General features: G+C 48.7%; 2 protein-coding genes across 2 annotated transcripts; one reads left to right on the top strand and one right to left on the bottom strand.

Annotated features, from left to right (window-relative positions):
* Positions 1-1,068: 1,068 nt before the first annotated feature.
* LOC307208606 (uncharacterized protein) lies at positions 1,069-9,324 on the top strand. Its single transcript, XM_079963391.1, has 3 exons — positions 1,069-1,222; positions 3,527-3,693; positions 7,959-9,324. The coding sequence occupies exons 1-3, from the start codon at positions 1,072-1,074 to the stop codon at positions 9,267-9,269; spliced, it is 1,629 nt and encodes a 542-aa protein (XP_079819517.1). The 5' UTR covers positions 1,069-1,071; the 3' UTR covers positions 9,270-9,324.
* A 1,857-nt stretch (positions 9,325-11,181) lies between these two features.
* Positions 11,182-19,841, bottom strand: LOC307210937 (zinc finger protein RFP-like). The gene is made up of 6 exons (XM_079967141.1): positions 19,012-19,841; positions 15,630-15,725; positions 14,666-14,688; positions 14,260-14,375; positions 13,196-13,222; positions 11,182-11,872 (listed from the first exon to the last, which is right to left on the bottom strand). Exons 1-6 carry the CDS (start codon positions 19,423-19,425, stop codon positions 11,331-11,333), a joined length of 1,218 nt encoding a protein of 405 aa, XP_079823267.1. The 5' UTR covers positions 19,426-19,841; the 3' UTR covers positions 11,182-11,330.
* Positions 19,842-20,185: the final 344 nt, after the last annotated feature.

Here is a 20,185-nt window from a genome sequence, read left to right as displayed (position 1 = left end):
TGGGTAGGCAAACTAAGGCCCGTGGGCCGGATCCCGCCCAACTGCCTTCTAAATCTGGCCCGCAGACGGTCTGGGAATCAGCGTGTTTTTACCTGAGTAGAATGTGTCCTTTTATTTAAAACACATCTCTGGGTTATTTGTGGGGCCTGCCTGGTATTTTTACATGAGTACATTGTGTGCGTTTATTTAAAATGCACCTCTGGGTTATTTGTGGGGCATAGGAATTTGTCCATTCCCCCTCCCAAAAAAAAAAAACCAATAGTCCGGCCCCCCACAAGGTCTGAGGGACAGTGGACCCAGCCCCCTGCTGAAAAAGTTTTCTGACTCCTGCATGTAACTGATCTACTTCGTTAACACTCAGTGACCAGCCAGCAAGTGCTGACCACCTTTGGAATACTTGGCTAATTTTGGGCTGGCTGACACAGATTTTAGCAAGGCTGATGAGGATTCAGCACCAAAGAATATGAAATACAAAGTTGAGTTAGAAATCATTTTATAAATTTGTACCTTCTCCTAACAGGGAAACTTTCAGAAACTGAACGAAAACAACGTCTGGTTTTGTTTTCATTGAAAATCATTCAGTTAAGATTAGATACACCAGTTCACCTGCGTCTGAAAGGACATCAGTACCAGGGGAGCCTACCTGGGATTTGTGGGGTGCCAGGAAATAGCTGGTGCATACCTGACACAATACAGTTGTACTTTGCATTAAGAACTTAATTCATTCTGGAGGTCTGTTCTTAATCTGAGTCTGTTCTTAACCTGAAAACTTTAGCTAATGGGGCTTCCCACTGCCACCATGCCGCTTTCGTGTGATTTCTGTTCTCCTCCTGAGGTAAAGTTCTTATTTACCGAGGTACTATTTCTGGGTTAGCGGAGTCTGTAACCTGAAGCGTATGTAACCTGAAGCGTACATAACCCGAGGTACCACTGTAATCAAGAAAGCAAAGAGTCCTTGGCAGGATCTTAACAGATCAGTCGTGTGTTTACAGTTTTGACATGAAAACCTACCTTGCAAAGGCCTAGCTTTCCCCCTCACCTTTCTCTCATGCTTCTGTCTCCAGCAGCTCCATGCCCAAGAGGAGAACGGTCCGCTCACTGGAATGGCTGTGCCTGGAGAATGTGGCTAAAAATATCCAGCGCATCTGGGCCAAAGCTTGTGCGGAAAACCACCAGGACGGACACCGCGTTCGCTCTGTTGCAGAGCCCTACATCTGCCTGCGTAAGAGGGGCATGACAGATGGGAGGCAGAGGAGAGATTGGCCACAAAGACCCCATGGCCAAGCCACAGACTGCATTTCAAAAAGGCAATCTGACGAAGCATTGGGGGGGGGGGCGTCTTGGCCCTGTAGCCTCCTGCAGTTTGCATCTCTGGCGAGCGAGCCAGTGTGGTGTAGTGGTTAAAAGCGGTGGACTTGTAATCTGGTGAACCAGGTTCGCGTCTCCGCTCCTCCACCTGCAGCTGCTGGGTGACCTTGAGCCAGTCACACTTCTCTGAAGTCTCTCAGCCCCACTCACCTCACAGAGTGTTTGTTGTGGGGGAGGAAGGGAAAGGAGAATGTTAGCCGCTTTGAGACTCCTTCAGGTAGTGATAAAGCGGGATATCAAATCCAAACTCTCCTTCTCTTCTTGTAGCATCCTATGCAGGTGGTCCTGTAAAAACTGGTTCTGACGCTCACCTGGCTAGAAAAGCTGCCTAGGTAGGAAGGCTCCATCACTTAAGGCAGAGCTGGGGAGCAGGTGGCCGTCCAGCTGCTGTTGGACTCCAATTCCCATGGGCCCCAGCAAGCACGGCCTGTAGACGGAGATGATGGGAGTTGTGGTCCAGAGCAAAGTTCCCCAGGAGGCGGGCAGGTGGTCCTGAATGGGGTAACTGTGCCCCTGAAGGACCAGATGTGCAGCCTGGGAGTCATTTTGGACTCTCAACTGTCCATGGAGGCACAGGTCAATTCTGTGTCCAGGGCAGCTGTTTATCAGCTCCATCTGGTATGCAGGCTGAGACCCTACCTGCCTGCGGTGCCTGCTCTAGTTATCTCCTGCTTGGACTACTGCAATGCACTCTATGTGGGGCTATCTTTGAAGGTGACCCAGTAACTACAACTAATCCAGAATGTGGCAGCTAGACTGGTGACTGGGAGCGGCTGCCAAGACGACATAACACCAGTCTTGAAAGACCTGCATTGGCTCCCAGTACGTTTCTGAGCACAATTCAAAGTGTTGCTGCTGACCTTTAAAGCCCTAAATGGCCTTGGCCCAGTATACCTGAAGGAGCGTCTCCACCCCCATCGTTCTGCCCGGACACTGAGGTCCAGCGCTGAGGGCTTCTGGTGGTTCCCTCATTGCGAGAAGTGAGGTTACAGGGAACCAGGCAGAGGGCCTTCTCGGTAGTGGCACCCACCCTGTGGAACGTCCTCCCATTAGATGTGAAGGAAATAAGCAGCTATCTTATTTTTAAAAGACATCTGAAGGCAGCCCTGTTTAGGGAAGCTTTTAATGTTTGACAAACTATTGTAGTTTAACATTTTGTTGGAAGCCGCCCAGAGTGGCGGGGGAAACCCAGCCAGATGGGCGGGGTTTAAATGATAAGTTATTATTATTATTATTGTCCTGCTCTTAGCAGCAACTTTTCCTATGCAGTTTCCTGTTCTGGTAGATCACTTGGCTACCCAGATTTTAAAAGCTAAGCAAAATCTGGCAAAGTCTTTGCCAGGGAGCATGTCAGTGACTTGCTGGCTAATAATAATAATAATAATAATAATAATAATAATAATTTTTATTAATTATTTATACCCTGCCCATCTGGCTGGGTTTCCCCAGCCACTCTGGGCGGCTTCCAACAAAATATTAAAAATGCATTAAAACATTAGTCTTTAAAAACTTCCCTAAACAGGACTGCTTTCAGATGTCATCTAAAAAGCAGATAGTTGTTTGTTTCCTTGACATCTGACAGGAGGGTGTTCCACAGGGCGCGTGCCACTACCGAGAAGACCCTCTGCCTGCTTCCCTGTAGCCAGTGGAACTTTCCGTGTAATGTCCTGCTGTCACCCTCTGCACCTTCTGGTTTGCTTCTAGCTCCTAATCACCTGAGGAAAGCATGTGTCTAATTGTTGTGCAAAGTTTTATGTTTATATCTGGGTATTTCCTCCCCGGGACGCAGGTGGTGCTGTGGGTTAAAGCCTCAGCGCCTAGGACTTGCCGATCGAAAGGTCGGCGGTTCGAATCCCTGCGGCGGGGTGTGCTCCTGCTGCTCGGTCCCAGCGCCTGCCAACCTAGCAGTTCGAAAGCACCTCCGGGTGCAAGTAGATAAATAGGGACCGCTTACCAGCGGGAAGGTAAACGGCGTTTCCGTGTGCGGCTTTGGCTCTGGCCAGAGCAGCGATGTCACGCTGGCCACGTGACCCGGAAGTGTCTCCGGACAGCGCTGGCCCCTGGCCTCTTAAGTGAGATGGGCGCACAACCCCAGAGTCTGTCAAGACTGGCCCGTACGGGCAGGGGTACCTTTACCTTTTATTTCCTCCCCACCCAGCTGACTCCCTTGTCCAGAAGCTGTTCAAGTTAATGGAGGAAGGCAATCACTTGAACCGACCGGTCCTGCGCTTCCTCCTGGTGCCACAGCTGACGGTGCTGAGCTTGAATATGTGCCCAAGGCTGGTCATCAAGGCCGTTGCTGACATCATTGCAGTGCGTTGCAAGGTAAGGGGTGTTCATGCTTTGTGCTCTGACTTGGCTCCTGGGGGGCAGCTCCTTCCTCTAAAATGGGGACTCCTCTCTTGCTGTCTCCTGGCCATAGCTGTCAACTTACAGATTTGAAAATAAGGGACCAGCAGCCTCGAAAATAAGGGATCAGCAGCCAAAATAAGGGATTTTGCTTAGCTTATACAGAAATCCGGCACTGATGGAGCCATGCTGCTTTTGCTGCGACTGACACTGTTTTGCAGGGGGTTGAACTAGATGATCCTAAGGGTCTACAGTTCTGACCAAAGAAGAGTGGCAGACAAAACTGATGAACGACGTCGAGATGGCAAAGCTTACAGGCAGAATTAGAAACCAGGAAGAGGACCTCTTTCATAAAGAATGGGGAAAGTTTATAATTTACAGTGGTGCCTCGCAAGATGAAAAGAAACCCTTCCGCGATTCTCTTCATCTAGTGGTTTTTTCGTCTTGCGAAGCAAGCCCATTGACGGCTTAGAGGATTAGCGCTATTAGCAGCTTTTAGCGGATAAGCGGATAAGTGGCTTAGCGGCTTAGAAAAAGGGGGAAAGGAAAAGAAAGTCGGAAAAACTCGCAAGACATTTCGTCTTGCGAAGCAAGCCCATAGGGAAATTCGTTTTGCGAAGCACCTCCAAAATGGAAAACCCTTTTGTCTAGCGGGTTTTTCGTCTTGCGAGGCATTCGTCTTGCGGGGCACCACTGTAGTCGAAAAGCTATTGTAAAGGGTTACATATATTGGTAGGATTGACAGAAAACTTGTAGTAAAAATTTGAACTATGGATGGACAAATGTTTTATAAAAACAGTTATGAAAGGGATGCAGAGGGGGAAATCACTACATTAAGATGCTGCACTGGTTGGAGGGGATGCTAAGCAGCACGTCGGGGCTGCCGTCGTCCTGGCGCGAGGAGTTCCATCGGCCCTTCCCCGCCCGAGAGAGAGTCTTAAGAAAGTCAAAACAGGTAACAACACAGCAATTGACTCAGTTTAAGTTCTTGCTGAAGGATGAAGCACCCTTTCCAAGCGGCCTGGTTTCCACTATTTAATTAGTTCTCTCTATTTTGTGTGAGTGTTTGGAGGTGTGAGGATGGGTGGTGGTTTAACAGATTGAGGGTGAATCCTGACAAGACAGAAGTACAGTGGTACCTCGGGTTAAGTACTTAATTCGTTCTGGAGGTCCGTTCTTAAGCTGACACTGTTCTTAACCTGAGGTACCACTTTAGCTAATGGGACCTTCTGCTGCTGTCGTGCTGCCGGAGCACGATTTCTGTTCTCATCCTGATGCAGAGTTCTTAAGCTGAGGTAATATTTCTGGGTTAGCTGAGTCTGTAACCTGAAGCGCCTGTAACCTGAAGCGTCTGTAACCCGAGGTACCACTGTACTGTTTTGGGGGGGGCGGGTAGGTGAGGGGGAGACTCTGGTCCTGAATGGGGCAACTATGCTCCTGAAAGACCAGGTGCACAGCCTGGGAGTCATTTTGGACTTACAGCTGTCCATGGAGGCGCAGGTCAATTCTGGTACGCAGGCTGAGACACTATCTGCCCACTGACTGTCTCGCCAGAGTGGTGCATGCTGGCTACTGCAATGCGCTCTATGTGGGGCTACCTTTGAAGGTGACCCAGAAATGACAACCAACCCAGAATGCAGCAGCTAGACTGGTGACTGGGAGCGGCCGCCGAGACCATATAACACCGGTCTTGAAAGACCTACATTGGCTCCCAGTACGTTTCCGAGCACAATTCAAAGTGTTGGTGCTGACCTTTAAAGCCCTAAACGGCCTCGGTCCAGTATACCTGAAGGAGCCTCTCCACCCCCATCATTCTGTCCAGACACTGAGGTCCAGCTCTGAGGGCCTTCTGGCGGTTCCCTCACTGCGAGAAGTGAGGTTACAGGGAACCAGGCAGAGGGTCTTCTTGGTAGTGGCACCCGCCCTGTGGAACACCCTCCCTTCAGATGTCAAAGAGAAAAACAACTACCACATGTGGACACTGGTGTACGAAGGGGGAATGAGGGAGTGGGCTGCACTGGGTAGCATTTGGGGAAAGGGTTCCATCGTGGCTGCCCCCCCCCCGATATGTACACAACCCCTTCCCGGGATGAGTGCCACATGCCACGCCCCCGCGGCAATGCGCCATGTCCCCATGGGCGACGTGCCATGTCCCTGTGCTGTGTGCCAGCCACGCCACCGCCTGTTCTCCGTTCCGGGGGCTGTAGCATGTTCCTCCACCACTGTCTGTGGAACATCCTCCCATCAGATGTCAAGGAAATAAGCAACTATCTGACTTTTAGAAGACATCTGAAGGCAGCCCTGTTTAGGGAAGTTTTTTGTGTTTGATCTTTTATCGTGTTTTTAATATTCTGTTGGGAACCAGCCAGAGTGGCTGGGGAAACCCAGCCAGATGGGCAAGGGTATATATAATATATTATTATTATTATTATTATTTTATTATTATTATTATTATTACTACTACTACTACTACTACTACTACTATTATTAATTTATTATTGCTATTGATGTTGGGCCATCTGATTATCTCAGAACAGTCTGGGCGCACGATCCACAGGGGAGGGAGAGACTGGAGATCAGTTAAGGAAAGCCTCCATTTAATAAAACAATTGCTGTGTGAACCAAAGGGCTCTCCTACACTTAACTTTCGCTCCACGCATTCTGGGAAAGGTCTTGTGTGTCCAAACACCTCCCATTGCTTTCCCCGGGGAAACCCCGCTCTGTAACGTTGAATCGGAACAAATGGTAATTTGGGTTCCCCATTGATTTGAGAAAGCATTGAAGTGTGTGTTTTCACAGGGAGTGCGTCGTCGTCAAGGAGTGCTTTGACACGGTCTGGAAAAGTGTGTACCTGTGTCTAGAAAGTGCAGAGGGAAAATAGTGTGGTTCTGCCTTTCCCGTGGCTGTGCCCCGCCTCCCACCGCTGCCCCCCCTGCTAAGCCCTTTCCCTCTGTGGTAGCAGTAGGGGGCACGGCATAATGTGCTCACGGAGGAAGGCTGGAGCATGGCAGCAGTGATGAAGAACAGTCATACCTCAGGTTGAGCGTTTTCAGGTTATGCTCCGTGGCGACCCAGAAGTAACGGAACGCGTTACCTCTGGCTTTCGCGCTCGCGCATGCGCAGGCGCTCAAAATGACGTCATGCGCAGAAGCGGCGAATTGCAACGCGCAGTTGCGGGTTGCGTTCTACTCAGGATGCGAACGGGGCTCCGGAACGGATCCCCTTCGCATCTAGAAGTACCACTGTACAGTGATAGCAGCTAGCAGCTGTGGGTTTTTTACTTTCTTTTTTGCCTCCAGCAGCAAAACGTTCCAGTCCTGCAGAGAGCATGCATAGAATCTAGCCTACCACACAAACACAACTTTCACATGCATTGTGCTTGGCAGTTTTGCCTCTCGCCACAACCACCACTGGCATCCGGCCCTGGAAAGATTGCCCAGGGAGGAATGTGGCCCTAAGGCCCTAACCCCCAGACGGAACTGATGGTGGCACATTTCGGGGGCTAGTGTAGATGCATAGAGAGTTGTGCTCAAGTCGACGCCCTTTGTTTTCCTGTTCGCAAAAGCTAATTCGACAATAAATCAGTGAGGTTTCTTGTATGAGTTTCTTACTTAATGCATTGGTACTATGGGCCACTGTGCTCTTAGTACGATACTTTGTTAGCAGAGGGGGACCATTCACAGTGGAACGCTGGACCAGCAATTTCTGCCTTCTGTGCATTTTGTGCAACATATGACAACAGGCAAAGGGTGCCATGTTTTGGTAGGTGTTCCTGTAGGGCAGACATTAAGGGACACACACACACACACACAGGCTCCATGGAACCCAACACATTAATACACATCCTGCCATTTACAGTGGTACCTCAGGTTAAGTACTTAATTCGTTCCGGAGGTCCGTACTTAACCTGAGCTACCACTTTAGCTAATGGGGCCTCACGCTGCTGCCACGCTGGCCGGAGCACAATTTCTGTTCTCATTCCTGAAGCAAAGTACTTAACCTGAGGTAATATTTCTGGGTTAGCGGAGTCTGTAACCTGAAGTGTGTGTAACCTGAAGCGTATGTAACCTGAGGTACCACTGTATTTACAATGACTTCTGTCAACTTGGTGCTGCCCCCATATGCCTTCTGCGCTGGCTGCGGCTGATGGGATTTGTAGTCCGGCGAATCTGGAGGTTGGCAAACGCCGTTGTACGTGAGCAAAAACAAACCTTTCCCTTTCTCTTTCCCTGACACGGCAGAACCTGTCTTCCCTGGATATCAGAGGCTGCTGCCGGATCCCCGCAGACTCCCTCGTCGACCTGGTGAAAGCTTTGCCGAGCCTCGCCCAACTTAACCTGTCGGACACCCAGTGCAACGCCCAGGTGCTTGCTGCCGTGGGCTCCCACTGCCGGCAGCTTCTCGAACTGGACATCATCGATTGCAACCAGCTGTCTCCAGAGTGCCTCCTCCACTTGGCCTACGACCCTGCCACAGGCTCACTCCGCTCCCCAGCCTTGAAGGTGCTCAGAGCCAATTATCTGATGGGTAGACCTCTCCTCCAATGCACAGTTCAGCACTTGGTCTTTCTGCTGCTGGCCTTGCGCAGCCTCACGATCTTGGACCACCCTTCCGTTCTGGAGGCCGTGTGCGCGATCTACAGGCGGCAGTTCGACGATGTCCCGGTTGCCCCCGAGTTCCCCTCCCTGGAGGAGCTGGCGAGACGCAGGATGTCCGCCCATAGCGGCCACGGGCTCACGCTGACCCTCACAGAATTGGACGATGTAGCACTGAGCTGCCTGCCTGCCGCTTTAGCTGTGTGCCCGCACTTGGCCGACGTGACTCTGATTCTCGAGGGCAGCCCTGGCTTGGGCCAGGACTTTGCACCCTGGCGCCACATCTCCCACCTGACCCTTGACAACGACAGCCAGTGCGATGTTGCTGATCTTCTGCCGATGGCGGCCGCCCTCGGAGCACAGCTGCACTCCCTTTCATTGAGCGGCTTTCTCTGCGAAGATGCTTCTTCCTTCTGGACCTTCCTGGGCCACTGCCCGAACCTCCATAAATTGGTGGCTAACCTCCCTCCTCCAGCAGTGTGTGCCCCTGATGACGACGACGACGATGACGACGAGGAAATGGTCGAAGACTTGGAGGAAAATTTCAGGCCCGCGCCTCATCAATTCCCCCACCTCCGGCACATTTTCCTGATGTACCCAGACTCAGAAGGCCCCCTTCCTCTCCTGCACAAAGCCGTGTTTAGAGCATGCCTTGTGTCCCTGCTCAGACATTCGCCCCAACTCGAAAGCTTGCTGCTGGCTTGCCTGCCTTTCTCCCTGGACAGCGTGTTTGAGCAGGTGCTGGAGCCGCCGGCCACAGCCCTGACTCACCTCCAAAAGCTCTCCTTGATGGAAACCAGGGTGTCTGGAAGCACCATCCACCTGCTGTTATCCTCGGAAAACCAGCTGAGCTTCCTCGATGTTCCGGCTTGCTCACGCATCTTCAGGGCAGACTATGACGACTTCCTCAGGAGAGTCAGGAGCGAGGGTTTGGACATGGAGATTTCCTGGGAGTGAAAAGCCCTGTTTCTGCTGTTGCCCAGGACGGCTGCTCCTCTTGTGTTGGGGCCAAGACAGGGTCTCTCTTAATAAAGTTTGCTTTATCTAATAGTTTTCCCGCCTCTCAGCGATCTTGAAACCCAGAGTGGGATGGTCAAGGGTCTTTATGTGTGAGTTGGGGGCAGAGAGGGGCATTTTACGCTGGGCTTGTAGTAGCAGCTCCTCACTGAGACCCATGGGCATGGAAATTAGGCGTAGCTAATTGGACTGGAGCCCAATTAGGCGTAGCTAATTGGATTGGAGCCCAGCACACTTCCTTGCACCTCTCAGCTCTCCGTCCTCCGTCAGCTACTGTAGCAGAGCTTTCGCAGCGTAGAAACTGTTGCTGTGTGTGTGTGTGTGTGTACCGGATCAAACACACTCAGACGTTAGTGTGTATATTTCTCAGTCTTTATTCGTGTAGATAAACAGCTCAGAGATGCCCTGGCGAAAGAGCGCTCATTTTGCTTCTTTCACCATCAGAAGCACAGAACAGAACAGACAGAGAAAACACTCCCCTCTGCGTAAACTTGGCCACGCCTCAAGAATGTGAGACGTCACTCAGAACTTCATAACCCTGTAAGTTCTGAATCTATCCACAAAGAGCCCTGCATATATATATATAAATAGTTTAAAGGCCCATCTAATCCAGTACAGTGTTACCTTGGTTCTCAAACTTAACCCATTCCGGAAGTCCGTTCCAAAACCAAAGCGTTCCAAAACCAAGGTGCACTTTCCCACAGAAAGTCAAGGATTAATCCGTTCCAGACTTTCAAAAACTAGCCCTAAAACAGCAATTTAACATGAATTTTACTATCTAGTGAGACCACTGATCCATAAAATGAAAGCGATAATCAAGGTACTGTACTATAAAATAAACAAGGCAGTATTGTAGATAATAAAAATTAGAATTATTTTTTCTTACCTGCATTGATGATCGTCATTTCGATGGGGGGCTTTTATCCATTTCTGCAGTCACACAAACAAATTAAGTGAAAAAGCCTCAAAAACAAAAACTCAAATAGCAAAAACAAAGTGCCAAACTTCATTCGTTCCAGAAGTCTGTTGACTTCCAAAAGTTCAAAAACCGAAGTGCATCATGCACTTCCTGACTGCAGCTCTAATGATTATACCCATGTGAAGTACGGTGGAAATAAACGCAACAGTTGTAACATGCCAAACAGGCTAGGTTTTAAAGGTTTTTATTTCGGTTCAGTGCTTTGAAATAGCCTCTTCAACAAAAATATATAAAAAAGGAAAGGATGAATCTTGTGTGTAAGAGTTCCTCTTTCTAGCAAGGTTTCTATGACTAAAAGCTTCCTGGTAGCCACAATTTGATAGCTGCGGGGATGCAATTCAGTGCATAATTGCACCACACACAGTGGAAATCCATGCTGCTGCTTGGTTTTCTTGCCTTGCAGGTTTTGAAAAGTCGGATGAGAAGCCTGTGGATCTCCAGATTTTGCTGGACTACAACTCCCATCACCCCCGATAATTGGCCATGTTAGCTGGGGCTGATGGGAGGTAGAGTCCAATGACATATGAAGAGCCACAGATCCTGGGTTAAAAGGACAGTAATAAAATAATGAGGAAGAGAGGGCATGACGATTCAAAATGCAGCAATGGGAAAGGAGGCTCTAATCCCATTTTACTCATTTTTTAATGCTATGAGTGTATACTTCCACTTTTTTCCCGCTGATGAAATATACTAAGGGCCAAATAAGCATGTGGTTATCTCCTTGTGTGTTTGACTTTTGTTTACTAAATGTGAAGGGGGCTATCCAAACTGGAAAAAGTGCTGTGTGTTGTTTTGCCCCAGCCGAAGCTCCAGTCAGGATTTGCCGTCCACATGCTGGCTTATATTTTTAGTAAATAACAGCCAAAGGCCAATAGCATCCTTAATGCCACGCCTTGCTTGACTAAAATCTGCAGGGCTGAGAACTGGAAGTGCTAAAAATTTATCAGGCTGCACCTCCTTGCCTAGGCCTAGAGAAGAATGCGCCTTCATTGTCAAGAGTTGTGGAAATGGATCTTCGAGATTCAACATTTCAGCTTGCCTCCCCACTTCAGATGGAAAAACGGGCAGATCCTCTCTCCAGAGAAGGAGGCTGAGGGGAAAGCGAAGATCGAGTTGTTGGTGTCGCCGTCGAAGAACTCCACGAGGCCCTCTTCGTAGTGTAGGGATATTCGGATTTTCCTGAGCTCGCTTCTGGCATACACGACGGTCAGCTTAGGGGAAGTCGAAGCTGAGAGCTGCCAATCAGAGAACGACCCAAAAGTGTCCACCATGGTCTTCTGCAGAGCCCAGAACCCCTCGCTAGGGTTAAGGGTGATGTCGCCCTTCCTCTTGACAGACTCTCGTGCCACGCCAACCGCCCACTCAGCCCATTCCCCTCCGACCTCCACGTCCCACCAATGCCGCCCCGAAGTGAATCTCTCGCGGCCCAGCACACACGTCTCCTTGTCGAATCTCTCGGGATTGTCGGGCAGGTCCTGGCGCCTGTCTCCCCATTGGACGCACTTCAAATCCTCAGACAGGATGAGGTTGGGGTGTGCCGTGTCTGGGTACAAAGTCACATTCACTGTGCAGGGCAGAGAGAGAGAGAGAGAGAATTGCATGGGTCAAAGAAAAGGACCAGCCTCTCGGCTGCTAGACCACAAGTCCCCCAAACCTCATTTTGGCCAGGCTTCAGGAGGGCCAGTAGACTTCACCCCACCCCAGTGCCCCAAGGATGAAGGAGAAACTTGCATATTGTATGGGAAGCTTTGCTTGGGCTTCCCTGTGGTGCCATCCCTAAGGGTGTTTGTTATGTTTCGGAAGGAAATCCTCTGAGTTGTTGAGGTAGGAAAACGTCATCTCTGCCCTCAGAGGCTTGTGGCTGAGAGTGGTGTGGGAAGCAGAGCTCGCGTACAGATGTAAAGCCCAGGGGGAGATAGCAGAAAGTTTGGGGAAATCTACCCCAGGTTCTCCTACCATTTTTGGAAACTAAAGTCAACCCCTCTGTCCTTTGCGAAATATAGGGCGAAAACTGGGTTCCTCCTCATTTTCTTTTTTTCCTTCCCCCTGGGCTTTCATGTCTCTAATCTTTTCCCTCAATATATTAAACAGCATCATATTGAATAAATTGGATGTCCGCTAGTTGACGTTAAGGTAGCTGGGTGTCAGAAAGGGCCTTCTCTCTGGTAGCACCTTGTCTAGTGAGGATGTTTTAAATTTTTCCACAATGTTTATGTGGTTAATGTTTTCCTGTTTGTTTGTTTTTGTTGCTTTGTTGCTATTCTTATTTAAACCAGCCCTCGCCCATTGTTACCCACACATCATCATTTTCTCTCTCTTACTTAGATCAGTTGTGCTGGACTCCTGGCTGAGTGAAAGAGATAAATTAACTACTTTTTCATTTTTCCAGAATGCAGTCTGTTGAAATATCTGCATAGTAAAACCCCATTAAGTGCTTGAAAGGGACGCGGGTGGCGCTGTGGGCTAAACCACAGAGCCTAGGACTTGCTGATCAGAAGGTTGGCGGTTCATATCCCTGAGACGGGGTGAGTTCCCATTGCTCGGTCCCTGCTCCTGCCAATCTAGCAGTTCGAAAGCATGTCAAAGTGCAAGTAGATAAATAGGTACCGCTCCGGCGGGAAGGTAAACAGCATTTCCGTGCGCTGCTCTGCTTCGCCAGAAGCGGCTTAGTCATGCTGGCCACATGACCCGGAAGCTGTACGCCGGCTCCCTCAGCCAATAAAGCAAGATGAGTGCCGCAACCCCAGAGTCGGTCACAACTGGACCTAATGGTCAGGGGTCCCTTTACCCTTTTACCTTTAAGTGCTTGAATGAGGGCCTGCTATTGATTCCTGACCTGCCATCAAATGTTTCCCATCTCCTCTAGTTCCCTGCAGGTATTATTTACCTTTGTGCAATGCTTGCTTCAGAGACCCTGTTGTGTGGAGAAAAGGTTCACAAATTACTCAGTGCGTCATATACCGTATTTTTCGCTCTATAAGATGCACTTTTCCCCTCCTAAAAAGTAAGTGGAAATGTGTGTGCATCTTATGGAGCGAATGCAGGCTGCGCAACTATCTCTGAAGCCAGGAGAGCAAGAGGGATCAGTGCGCACCGATCCCTCTTGTTCTCCTGGCTTCAGGGATAGCCGCGTGAAGCCTCTTCAGGGCAACGGGAGGAACGCTCCCCCTGCCCTGAAGAGGCTTGGCACGGCTATCCCAGAAGCCAGAATAGCAAGAGGGATCACTGCTTTTGCTGCTCAGCGATCCCTCTTGCTGTTCTGATTTCACTTTGCTGGAGAGGAGCTGTGCAGCTTCAGCAAAGCGGGAGGAGAAACAGAGCCCCTTCTCTTTCTCCTCCCGCTTTCCTGGAGAGGAGCTGCACATAGAGGGAGAGAAGATTTTTTTTCTTGTTCTCCTCTAAAACTAGGTGTGTCTTATAGAGCAAAAAATACGGTATGCAGCAATGTGCCATTGCGTCTTTCTCTCTTGTACATGAAACTCCTCATTAACAGCATCAATTAAATTACGATCACTGTTTATAGATGCTTTTTTGGAACATGTCTGGAATCCATGTTTCGAGTAAAGGCGCTAATAGGATAGGGAAACAAACTGGAATGAACACTTAAGGCTGGATGAATCCATGAAGTTTAGTTTCTCTCCATTTCTCATTTTTTAAATCCTAAATTTGGTTTGCCACATTTCAACATGCATTTGCATTTTTTTAATTGAAAAAAGGTCATCCTGAAATTGCAATTTTGTCCAGTGTGTACATCATTGAGATCAATTACTCCCTAACAGAACACATTTTGTTTTACATTATTTCCACTTTTTTATCAATTGCACACCTTTTCCTACAATGACCTTGAAGTGAAAGCCAGTTCTTCTGTAACAAGGAACTGACTTTCCCTGCCACCCCCTATCAAAAGCACAGATCATTTCTGTATCTCTATATTTGAGTTGTCTCCAATACCTTCACATTTCTCAATAGCTTTTTCCAGAGCAGAATTTTTCTGAGCGCAAATTCTGAGAGTCTCCTCCAGCCCTGGGGACAGTTCCAGCAGCTGCCTCCCTAGTGCTTTTTCATACCTGGAAGGGGAAGAAAGGGGAAGAATTGGATAAAGTTTAATTTAGTTTATTTATATGCTCTCTCTTTTTTATTTTCACAGCGGACTGTGTTCAATGCAGCTCACAATAAAGCAGGTATCAAAACACACAACGTTTTGTTACGAAACACATGGACAAAATCAAATAAGGCAAAGTGAAAATAGATAGCATCGATTCAATTTGGCAAAGGAATAGTCAAGTCTTTCCTGGTTGAGAGCCAATGTTTGTCATTCTCAGAGCAGACCCATTGAAACCAACCAAAGGTCACATACCTCCTCAAAGTGCTTTTGATATCCTGCAAGAGAGAACAAGGTGAAGTTGTTCTTAGTTGTACAGGCAGAAATAATTTATTCCTTCTGGGGGAAATAATCGTTGTTGCAGGAGGGTGTCTTATTTATTCCAAATATTAGAATTGAGAGAACTTTAAGAGGAGCTCTGCTGGATGAAGCCAATGGCCTATCTAACCCACCCTCCTGTTTTCACAGATGCCTATGGAAATATTCATATGGTCTATTCCAAGATGAGTAATCACACAAGGAGCTAGGGGTGGGGTCTGTTGTGTACTGAGTTGAATAGGATCCAAAATGTAGCAGTCTGATTGGTCCTAGAACAACAGGATTCAGAATGCAGCGGTCTGATTGGTCCTAGAACAAAAGGATCCAGAATGCAGCAGTCTGATTGGTCCACAGGAGCCACCCAATCCAGCTCCAGGTGGGAGTGAATCTGCAACCTGATTGGCCTACAGGAGAATTCTGGAATTAGCCAATCATGTGGGGCCCACTGTGTAAGTAATGTATATAAAGCAGACATTCTGGGGGAACTTCCATTCCTCCTCACCCCTATGAGTCTCACCTGCAGAAATTCCCTTGCTGGCTGTTGGCATTTCCTCTCCATCTCTGCAATCATCCCACTGACACTGGAAATCTCATTGGAGAGCCTGGTGACGTTTTCTTCCTGCTTCTTCTTAATCTTCTTTTCCAGGTCATCTAGCAGGGCCAGCCAGAAACACTTGGTTTCCTCGAGAAATAACTGCATTCGCTCAAAAGCCGATCTGATCTTCTGCTTCTCCTCTTCCAGCTGCATCTGGGGGGAAACACACACACACACACACACACACACACACACACGCACGCACGCACGCACACACACACACGGGGTGGGAAGGAAGAATGTGGACTGAGGGATCTAGCAGCCAGCGCCTGGTGGCACCCTCTCCGAGCAAGAAGAGATGCTTACCAGGCACTTTTGACTTCCCTGTTCTTCTATCACTTTCCAATCCACAAGCCTTTCTCTCTCTTTCTGCAGAGACTTCAGCTGGGCCTCGATTCTCTCCTGCAACGACAGAGAAGGCTTTTATTCTGGGGAGTTCAGTCTACCTCGTGGCTCAGGGATTCCCTTAGAAATCCTGTTTTGATTTTGGTAACGTAAGGATGGGAGGCAGTTTCTGTTTTCAAGGTTTCCAGAAATTTGCAAAAGGGAGAACGTGAGACTGCCTCCTTGATCGCTCTTGACTTGGTGACCGCTTGCTCTACACACAATTCAAAGAGTTGGTGCTGACCGTTAAAGCCCTAAACAGCCTCGGCCCAGTATACCTGAAGGAGCGTCTCCACCCCCATCGTTCAGCCCGGACACTGAGGTCCCGCTCCAAGGGCCTTCTGGCGGTTCCCTCCCTGCAAGAAATGAGGTTACAGGGAAGCAGGCAGAGGGCCTTCTCGGTAGTGGCGTCCGCCTTGTGTAACGCCTTCCCATCAGATGTCAAGGAAATAAACAACTATCTGACTTTTAGAAGACATCTGAAGGCAGCTCTGTTTAGGGAAGCTTTTAAGGTTTGATGTTTTATTGTGTTTTTAATATTCTGTTAAGGGACGCAGGTGGCGCTGTGGGTTAAAGCCTCAGCACCTAGGACTTGCCGATCGAAAGGTCGGCGGTTCGAATCCCTGCGGCGGGGTGCGCTCCCGCTGCTCGGTCCCAGCGCCTGCCAACCTAGCAGTTCGAAAGCACCTCTGGGTGCAAGTAGATAAATAGGGACCGCTTACCAGCGGGAAGGTAAACGGCGTTTCCGTGTGCGGCTCTGGCTCGCCAGAGCAGCGATGTCACGCTGGCCACGTGACCCGGAAGTGTCTCCGGACAGCGCTGGCCCCTGGCCTCTTAAGTGAGATGGGCGCACAACCCCAGAGTCTGTCAAGACTGGCCCGTACGGGCAGGGGTACCTTTACCTTTACCTTTTACCACCCTCAGCACAAATAATCATGGATATATGATAAAAAAGAATCCCTGAAGTGGTTCCTGTTGGAGTTGTGGAACTGCCCACCTACAGAGAACCTTCCGAAAGAAACCCAGGCTATTCCACACTGGCGAAATTCCCCTTCAGTATTGCAGGAAGGTTTGAATATTGCAAGGCCCTCTAGGGCAGTGTTTCCCAACCTTGTGCCTCCAGCTGTTTTTGAACTACAACTCCCATCATCCCTGACTAGCAAGACCAGTGGCAAGGGATGATGGGAATTGTAGTCCAAAAACAGCTGGAGGCACAAGGTTGGGAAACACTGCTCTAGGGGGTGCAGTGCATCTTTGTGGGTGCTATCACTGGGCCGGGACAAAAACCTGTTCTTAGTGACTCCCAAGCTTGCCTGTTCTTCAATCCATATAGTCTTATCTTGGTCATGGCAGTGTGTGATGAAACATTGGGAATATTAAGTTAAGGTTTATTAAATTCACCAAATGAATGAATGAATGAATGAATGAATGAATGAATGAATAAATATTTTTTTAATACATCCCACTCTACCCGGTTCAGCAAACTGGGCTCAGGGCAGCTAACAACAAATTTAAAACACTTAATTGTAATACAACATAGAAGCAGCATAAAATACAATATAAAAGCATGAATAACAATAAAATTCAAAGTTCAAAAAATCAATTTGGGGGAAATCCATCCAATAAACATTAGATAGTCACCAGTGCTAGCTGGCTGAATTAGTCCTACTTGGGCCAGTGTGGAGGCCAGGGGAGAATTAGCTGTGGGGTCTCAGAGCGGGTAATCTTCATAAAAGGGGGGGGGGGAGGCAAGAGAAGGGAAATAAAAGATCAGGCTGAATTCAAATTAGAGGCCGGGTAGAATAGCTCTGTCTTACAGGCCTGATGGAAGGAGGTTATATCCTGCAAGGCCCTAGTCTCATGGGACAGAGACAGAGCATTCCACCAGGTCAGAGCCATCACTGAAAAGGCCCTGGCCCTGGTGGAGGATAGTCTGACTTCCTTAGGGCCCGGGACCTCTAAACTATGGGTATTCATGGACCTTAAGGTCCTCTGCGGGGCATACCAGGAGAGGCGGCCCCGTAGATACGAGGGCCCTAAGCCACAAAGAGTTTTAAAGGGCAAAACCAGCACCTTGAACCTGAACCTATACTCCACCGGGAGCCAGTGCAGCTTGAAAAGCACTGAGTGAATATGCTCCCATGGCAGGCACCCCGTGAGCAGCCTCGCTGCAGCATTCTGCACCCGCTGGAGTTTCTGGGACAGCTTCAAGGGCAGCCCCGTGTACAGTAAATTACAGTATTCAAGCCTGGAGGTGACCGTTGCATGGATCACTGTGGCCAGGTCGGGGTGGGAAAGGTAAGGTAAGGGACGAACTGCTTAATGTGACGAAGATGGGGGAAGAAGAAAGTCCTGAAGCAAATAATAACAAAATGTTACATGTAGGTAGCCGTGTTGGTCTGGCATAGTCGAAACAAACAAAAAAAAAATCATTTCAGTAGCACCTTAGAGACCAACTAAGTTTGTTACCTGAAGAAGCGTCTCCACCTCCATCGTTCTGCCCAGACACTGAGGTCCAGCACCGAGGGCCTTCTGGCGGTTCCCTCGCTATGAGAAGCCAAGTTACAGGGAACCAGGCAGAGGGCCTTCTCGGTAGTGACACCTGCCCTGTGGAACGTTCTCCCATCAGATGTCAAAGAGAAAAATAACTACCAAACTTTTAGAAGACATCTGAAGGCAGCCCTGTTTAGGGAAGCTTTTAATGTTTAATAGGTTATTGTATTTTAGTGTTCTGTTGGAAGCCGCCCAGAGTGGCTGGGGAAACCCAGCCAGATGGGTGGGGTATAAATATAAATTATTATTATTAATAGTAGTAGTAGTAGTAGTAGTAGTAGTATGAGCTTTCATGTGCATGCACACTTCTTCAGATACACACCATAATAAAATAGTTTGGGCAGTAGCAATAATACAGTGGTACCTTGGGTTAAGTACTTAATTCTTTCCGGAGGTCTGTTCTTAACCTGAAACTGTTCTTAACCTGAAGCACCACTTTAGCTAATGGGGCCTCCTGCTGCTGCCGTGCCGCTGGAGCATGATTTCTGTTCTCATCCTGAAGCAAAGTTCTTAACCTGAGGTACTATTTCTGGGTTAGCGGAGTCTGTAACCTGGAGCATATGTAACCTGAAGCGTATGTAACCCGAGGTACCACTGTATTATATTACACTGTTAGAAAAACAGGTCTAATAGTGTAATTTAAGATTACGAGAATTTGTGCTTCCCAAACACCCAGGAAAACAAAAAATGCATTCTCCTGGCACCAAAATTAAAACAAGGTTGGCGTCAGTCCACGGTGGTGTTTTTCTACCTTATACTCTTGAAAAGCCTCTTCCATGGGGAACACACTATGTTCTCGGTGTTCCTTGGACCTGTCGCACACCACACAGATGGGGTCTTGGTCAACATTGCAGAAGAGTTTCAGGGGCTCCTGATGCCTCGGACACATTCCCCTCTTGCCATCTTCCTTCCTCCCTTCCTGCAGTTTCTTGACCAGCTCCACCAGGTTGGCCAGCTGACGGTTTGGCCGGAAGTTCCTCTGCTGGACGGTTTCCCTGCACTGAGGGCAGGAAGAGTCTGTGCTGGACTCTGCCCAATACTGGGTGAGGCAGGCCTGGCAGAAGTTGTGCCCGCAGTCGATGGTCACTGGATCCTTGAAGTACCCCAGGCAGATGGAGCAAGTTGCTTCCTCGCAGCACTCCAACACGGCACTTCCTGATGCCATGGGCTGCCTCTTAAGTCTTGTTTCAAATTTCAAACCTCCTTTCCTTTACAAGAATATTATCTGTGTGGGGCAGCTCATTTTGGGCTGTGTAACAAAAACGACCAGCAGAATCAGGCCATAAACCTGAAAACCAGTTTTATGAGTTGTTTTCTTGAATCAAGCTGTACTTAAACCTATATTTAAAAAAAATATCCTGGCTGCCTTGGACCAGAGTCAAAGCCCCAAACATACAAGTAGTGGTGACCAAGTTCAAAACAAGTGGTCCAATAAACAGCCACTCAAGACTTAGGGGGTGTTGAGGGCTTCCCTTAGTTCTAGGTGTGTTTGGAGAAGCTCTCTTCCCCAGCAAGCCCTCTGAAGAGGAGGAGAAGCCAAAGAGATTGGTAGATGGCGACTAGGAGTGGGACTCTGCTTGGAGCTCAAGTAGGGACCAGATTGCCCACAGGCTGTTGCCTAGCAACAAGGCTGCAGCGTGGAGAATTCTTGAACCGAGACTGGAACCTCCATCCCTCCCTGGAGCCTTCTGACACATGGCAGCTCTGATGTGATGCTAGTCTGTCACTCATCTTTTTCTTTTCTTGCTAAGTTTGTGCTGCACTTCCTAGCAACTGGTCTGAAATTTGTTGGTCTGTGTCCGAAAGTGTCACCCTCCCCCCCCCCCACCGCTGCTTCCCTTTGGAAAACTGTTTACTGCTGAATCGGAACGAACAGCAGTAGGGTATTCTGTAGATTGCCATTTGTTCTGATTCAGTGGTGTGGA

The sequence above is a fragment of the Podarcis cretensis genome, assembly GCF_951804945.1.
Source record: "Podarcis cretensis genome assembly, chromosome: 2".
NCBI lineage: Eukaryota > Metazoa > Chordata > Lepidosauria > Squamata > Lacertidae > Podarcis > Podarcis cretensis.
This window is presented reverse-complemented; position numbering and strand designations above follow the sequence as displayed.

Coding starts and splice junctions, on each gene's coding strand:
- LOC307210937 (XM_079967141.1), bottom strand. CDS start 19,425: ATGGCATCAGGAAGTGCCGTGTTGGAGTGCTGCGAGGAAGCAACTTGC. Junction 14,689..15,629: donor AGGGAAGTCAAAAGTGCCTG/GTAAGCATCTCT, acceptor TCTCTCTTGCAG/GATATCAAAAGCACTTTGAG. Junction 14,376..14,665: donor ATCAAAAGCACTTTGAGGAG/GTATGTGACCTT, acceptor TTCCCCTTCCAG/GTATGAAAAAGCACTAGGGA.
- LOC307208606 (XM_079963391.1), top strand. CDS start 1,072: ATGCCCAAGAGGAGAACGGTCCGCTCACTGGAATGGCTGTGCCTGGAG. Junction 1,223..3,526: donor AGAGCCCTACATCTGCCTGC/GTAAGAGGGGCA, acceptor CTCCCCACCCAG/CTGACTCCCTTGTCCAGAAG. Junction 3,694..7,958: donor TCATTGCAGTGCGTTGCAAG/GTAAGGGGTGTT, acceptor CTGACACGGCAG/AACCTGTCTTCCCTGGATAT.